This window comes from Corvus brachyrhynchos, unplaced genomic scaffold (assembly GCF_000691975.1).
Source record: "Corvus brachyrhynchos isolate BGI_N302 unplaced genomic scaffold, ASM69197v1 scaffold164, whole genome shotgun sequence".
Classification (NCBI taxonomy): domain Eukaryota; kingdom Metazoa; phylum Chordata; class Aves; order Passeriformes; family Corvidae; genus Corvus; species Corvus brachyrhynchos.
The window spans coordinates 677,976-683,999 of NW_008237426.1; the positions used below are offsets into that span (position 1 = coordinate 677,976).

Sequence of the window (6,024 nt, forward strand, 5' to 3'; positions counted from 1 at the left end):
TCCCAGTCAGCAGCTTCCCTGCCCCCCTCGCCCCCAGCCAAGCTCCTGGACTGACACTGGCAGATCCCTACAGCTCAGCCACAGCACAAAGTGCCACACAAACCCCCATCCATTCTCCTCCTGAAAAGCATCGAACAGGACACAGGCAGGAGGGCCTGGATCCAATCTGGGGGTTACAGGAGATGCCTCCATCAGCACAACCAAGCAGGGCACAGCTTAGTCACCAAAACTGAGCTCTGACTGCTGCGACTTTAGGACAGCTCCAAGGGTGGACATGCCACTGAGCTGCTGGGAGATGGATCTTGCCTACTTGGAGCAAGCTGGGCTCTGCATGAACCACAGGGGGCTGGGGATCTCACAGGGCCAGCACAGGGAGGTTCTGGGACACCTCATCCACAGTCACACTGAGAATTTGCTTAGTCTCATACTCCCATTCCCACCCCTGTGAGACTGTCCCCCCTTAAAGGCACTTCAGGGGCTCTGCAGCACCACAGACATATCCTAAACCTGAGCCTTGCCCAGAAAAGCCTGACTGCTGTCCAAGGACAGCGACAAGCAGAGACAGCTCTGCGCTACCAAGCTCTGACACTGTTACTGCCTGGCAACACCAGGAGATTCAGTGTCTCTCCAAGTTCGTGACTTGCTGCAGCCTGAGCCTGGAAAGCTGCTCCTCAGGCAGAGGCTGTGGGGTTTTTCCAACAGACCAGCCACCTCAGTGCTGTCCCCTGGCCCATGAGGCCTCCAGGGAGGTACACACACCATGACACGCCATGTTTCAGCTCTGGTGACAAGAGCCCAAGAGTGAGAAGACCCACAGCTGTCTCTGCTCTAGGAACAGAAAAGCAGCTACAGCAGCATCCAACAACCACTAACAGCATTGAACAAGGACAGAGAAACCTTCAGCAATGCCTACAGGGATATTCAAAATTTCAGGCTGCTCAGGAATGATCCTGGACCTTCCAATCCCAGGCACATCAGCTGTATCAGCCCTCCCCAGGGCCAGCAGATGAGAAGCACAGACTGCAGAAGAGGTTGGACAGCATCTGCCCCCCAGGCCTGGCACCTGGGCAGTCTTCCAACAGAAGGACAAGCCAAGGGCACACCGCAGCCTCCTCAGAGCGTGGTGGGGTGACCACCAATCCCGGTGGAATCATCACTTACCTATGGGATACTTGTGCTTGTCAGTGTCGATGCCAGCATAGACCACCCCTCCAAACAGGTCATACATGACGGCTGCCAGGGCCTCTGCGTTGAGCATCCCGTGCAGGGCCCCCACAAACACCGTCTTGCTGGGGTCCAGCCGCTGAGAGGGGCTGCGCACGAAGTTGCTGTCGGCCAGCACCCATGGGATCACCTGCACCTGCAACCAGGAGCACCCCCAGACCTCAGACTCTGCCCCGAGCCGCAAATGTCATTTGTTATCTACTACTGCTCAGGGTCCACACCCATCTAGAGCTCCAGGCACCCCCAGAGAGCCCACAAGGGGATATAACCAACTCTGCTTCCAGCCAAACTGGAACCCAAGTCAGCAGTCCCTTGGGGGTGGCAGCCAGAGGACAATCCCCATCCCTCCACCTGCATTTAAGGCCCAGGCAGGTACCTCCCAGCACAGGAGCCTGATGTTGGAGGTGACCCCTGCAATAACCACCCACTCCCATCTGCGCTGCAGCTGATGGCAGGCTCTGGAGAGGAGAAGCTTCTGGCAGAACTAAATCACTGTGCACAGAAGCACTGCCAGTTGCCAGACACCGGGAGAGCTGTCTGGAGCACAGTTAGTTTGTGCCTGTCTAGATTAAGAGCTGCATCTCCCTCCTGTAACTCCCTGAACACAGGCAGTTGTCCCTAATCTGAGCTCCCCCTTTCCTGTAAGCCCCAGCATCCCCAGAGCACAGGTCAGCCAGCCAAGGCCATGCTGGAGAGCAGCCTGGGATCCAGAACATTGGCCTGCTGAGTGTGCAAGCCATTTGCTCTGCAAGCAGAGGAGGCCTGACAAAGCACCTGAGGGATCCCCGTCTGTCTCTGCGAGCAAAGGTGTGATGGAAGCAATACAGAGCAGTCAAATCCCTGTTTCCATGCTTTGTCCCAGCTAACTGAAGCCTGAAGGCAGGGTCTGCCACCAACCCAGGAGCTCCAGGTTGGTTTGACACAAGCTGTTATGAAGGACAAACACTGAGCTGACACATCCCTGTCACGGGCACAGAGCAGTCAAAGCCAGCATGCCTTCGGCTGCTCTTCCAGCCCTGCTTTCCTTTCCTTCAGGGATCACCTCTGCATCTCCTGCTGCCATGTCAGGCTGCTCTCACAGCTCTGCTCACCTCTTTGCAGCGCATCCTGCGGCTGGACATCTTGAAGTAGTACTCACTGAGCCCATCAGGGCTCAGCAGGTCCTGGGAGCACGCCTGGAGCAGGGCACGCACCGACTTCTCTGACTCAAACACCAGGTAGACGTATCCTTCAGAGGGGAAGGGAAAGAAGCAGCTGTTAGAGCTGTGGTGAAGGTGGAACGGAACCTCCCAGTTTGCAGACATCCTCAAAATCGTTCTTGGGTGCCACCTGAAGTATCTGTGTGGCAGCTCCTGCTGTTCCCAGCACACTCTTATGCGTAAGCCAAACTGGGCAGAGCCCAAACCCAAGCACAGCACGAGGGGCAGGATGCCCAGGTCTGGGACCACAGTGTTACACAAACCACACCGGGACATGCCAGGTGGGCACCACCAGCCTGGCCGCAGTGAGGTCTGCAGGAAAATAGACCCTGCTTCATATTTAGGATGGCCTGGCTCAAATAACATCCAGGGTTTTAAAGTCCCTTTCATGGATGCCAGTATTCCACCTCACATTGCTCCAGTGACTGAATGAGGCCATCAGGCACTACAGGGCCTCCAAACCAGCCATCTCCTACCCTGTAACTAATTCCTGCTTACACAGTATGTCAGCCCAGCTGCACATGCTGGCAGTGGGACCAGCAGTGGCCGTGGAGCCACAGCCCTACACAGGGTTCCAGACACACCCAGAGAGGGTTCCCCCAGCCCACAGTTCTGTCCAACCCTGCTACAGATGGGTGGGGACGCTGGGTTTGGGGTGTCAGTGCTCTGCAGCCCAGGTGCAGACCCAAGTGAGGGCAGGACATTACCCCAGGTGCTCTGTACCATCCAGTCACCAGCATGCAGCTGTACCATCCCAGCATCCGTGCTGTAACATAGCATGGGAAAAATGTAACCCTACCGTGTCGCTATTACCTTTAGGCATATTACCTTTGGGAGGACAGCGTGGGTGTTTGCCATCCTTACCGGGCCACTCCACACTCAGGGAGCCAAAAACACGGAAAGTGTTGATCAGCCCAGCTAGAGACAGAAGGAGAGAGGTCAGTCTCCCCCACAAAAAGCTCCATCCTGCATCCTCCCAATGTCAACACCCAAGGCCTTGGCATGAGGCCTCACCTTCTGTAATGTCCCACGGGACTCCTCCCAGGAACACTTTGCAGGAGTAGACGGGGTTCTTGTAGTTTCGGGGAGGCAGCTGCCCGCTCCAGGTGCAGGTTGCTTCGTTCACAGCTTGGAGAAGACACCAGTACTACTCAGTACAGGACCATTTCCTTCCCCCTCTCCCACAGGTCTCCCCACATTCCCCAGCTACAGGCTGAGCAGAGCAGCACAGCCACAGGCAGCTGCCCACACCCACCTGCTCTCTCAACAGGTAGAGCCAGAGCCAGGCTTGGGCCTGGAGCAAGCTCTGCTCTGCTGCAAACTCCATGCCCAGCCAGTGTCTGCACAGAGGCAACCTGCCCTCCCCCAGGTGTGGGACCATCCCCTGGACACTCCTCCCGACTCACCTGCCGCCTGCCGATGAAGCCGGGCTTCTCTTTCAATACTGAAGGGGTCTTCTGGAGAGTCCAGAAGATCCCAGGAAGGCCACGCAGATGCTCCAGGCCATCTTTTCGATGCACTGGCTGGGGAGGAAGTTACTGCAGCCAGGGCAGCTTGATCTTGATCCAGCTGGGATCCCACTCCCATCTTCAGGGGGTCTCTTGATACCCCACTGAGAGGCAAGAAGGGCAGAGGAGGGGAGATGCGAAGGCTTGACTGCAAGAGAAAGGCCACACTGAAATCCAGCTCTGAGTAAAGAGTATGTAATACCAGAAGTGAGGTACCACTCTGGGACCCTGCCCTTGCCCCTTGGCAGGAGAGGGAGCTCTCAGGGATCTCTTGAGACCCTCTGAGGCCTGGCCCATGCTCATGATCAGCAGCGGGGGATCACTAAGCAGGAGGCACTTCACAGACCACCAAGCCAACAGCTACCCCTGGCTGTGGAGCCTCAAGGGCAGTGTCACCCCTGGGCAGCACCAGCCATCCCAGAAGGAGCCTCAGGCTGTGGGCTCTGTGCTGTGCCCACAGTGAGCAGGGCTCCCTGGAAGTGCCCACAGGTGCTGCAGGCACCAGCTGGATCTCATCCTCACAGCCCAGCTCCAGGGAGCACAGGGCAGGAGGAGGGAAAGCTCGGATTAATGGAACAGCAGGGAGGTGAGACGCAGCACAGCTCGGTGCCAGCCGCCCACGCCGGGGCCGTGCTGCCAGTCCTGCCCTTCACAAACAAGGCCAGCACAGAGCCCTGTGCCGCCTGCCACCATCACTGCCCGGCTGCTGCAGCCACCCAGCACATCCTGGTTCTCCAGGGTGGATCACAGCAGAATCAACCCCATATCCAGTCAGCTCTGTCCTTCACACCCAGCCCAACACAGGGGTCAAGGCCACCACAGCAGAGCCTGGAGCAGCTCCTGGCTTTATCCTCCTGTGCCAAGGTCAGGCCATGCAGCACCACCCTGGAACTGGCCAGAGCCAGGCTGTCCTGCTGGCACCCAGAGCTGCCACTTGTGCCCGCAACAGCCCCGGCAGAGCAGACTGGGGCAGCCAGACAGACACTCACTTGCTCCCTGCCTTCCAAATTTAGCTGTGCTTTAGGGAACGGGAGCAGGCTAGACCCAGTTTGCTCTAGAAGAAACCGCCCTGAGATGGAGAAGTGCAGTCAGCAAATGGGAAGGGACAGCAGCTCCTGTAAAGTCCAGGCTGGATCAGCCACCCTGCTGGGATCAGGGCACAGACACTCCCCTGCCACACACCAGCTCAAGCACTCGAGATCCCTCTGGGAGCTACTGTAACCCAGTAGGGCTGCAAGCACAGACCCAGAAGGCCAAAATATTAGCTTAGAAGAAAAATAAATGAGGATACTGCTTGCTCGTGCTGAAGGACTGCACAAGCAGCCTTTCTCCCAAACCCCGGGGGCTGTGCCAGTGTGGGTACAACAGCTCCCCCAGCACTCCCTCCCATTCCTGAGCAGGCAGGGCTCTGGCTGGCAGCTCCACTCAGCTATTCCATGCTCCCCCAAAAACACGGCGAGACCCCAGAGGCAAACTTACAATCAAGTCTGAGAGGTGGTCAGAACCAGAGCTGAACCCACTGGTGTCCGAGTCCGAGGGGCTGCTGGAGCGGGAGTCCAGGAGGGAGCGGGAGTTCCTCAGCGATGGTGTGGAAAACTTTTCTGGCAGGTCTGAACCAATGGGGTCTAAAGGCAGAAAACCCAGCGGGGGCTTCCCCAGGACGTTCCCAAGAGGGTTACTCAGCATGCTGAGAACTGCAACAGAGAGAGTCTGTCAGTGCTGCAGCATAACACTGCTCCTTCCTCCTGTGGCCCAGGAGGCCACCAGGCTCCTGTCAGCCCATAAATGGCACGACTGGCAGGTGGCACCTCTGGTGTTTGCCATCAGTTGGGCCATGGTGCTGCAAAGAACCCGCAGCAGCCTGGTGTGGCTGACAAACATGAAGGGTTAGGAGACAGACTGCCCAGGAGAACCCACTTCATCTGGGAGAAGTTCAGAGACCCTGCATCCCAGATTATGGGCCTCAGAGGTGCTCTGGGACAGGGCCCTCTGCCCAGTCCATGCCACTCGTGCTGGAGCAAGCTGGGGCTCAGCAAGCTCCTCAGGGATGGAGGCACACAAGCGTGGCAGGCACACCTGGTCCACCAGCAGGA

At 57.7% G+C, this 6,024-nt stretch overlaps 1 protein-coding gene across 8 annotated transcripts in view; it reads right to left on the reverse strand.

Annotated features, from left to right (window-relative positions):
* Positions 1 to 6,024, reverse strand: part of CPEB1 (cytoplasmic polyadenylation element binding protein 1) — a 35,076-nt gene that overhangs the window by 3,039 nt on the left and 26,013 nt on the right. For 7 of the 8 annotated variants that reach the window (XM_008631262.2, XM_017731116.1, XM_017731113.1 and 4 more), the window contains 6 exons: positions 5,411 to 5,625; positions 3,830 to 4,079; positions 3,438 to 3,551; positions 3,237 to 3,341; positions 2,316 to 2,452; positions 1,162 to 1,360 (listed from right to left, as the gene is read on the reverse strand). In XM_008631262.2, coding sequence (XP_008629484.1) covers positions 1,162 to 1,360; positions 2,316 to 2,452; positions 3,237 to 3,341; positions 3,438 to 3,551; positions 3,830 to 4,079; positions 5,411 to 5,625 — 1,020 coding nt within the window. The remainder of the gene's footprint in view (positions 1 to 1,161; positions 1,361 to 2,315; positions 2,453 to 3,236; positions 3,342 to 3,437; positions 3,552 to 3,829; positions 4,080 to 5,410; positions 5,626 to 6,024) is intronic. The other variant, XM_008631259.2, reaches the window with a different exon arrangement.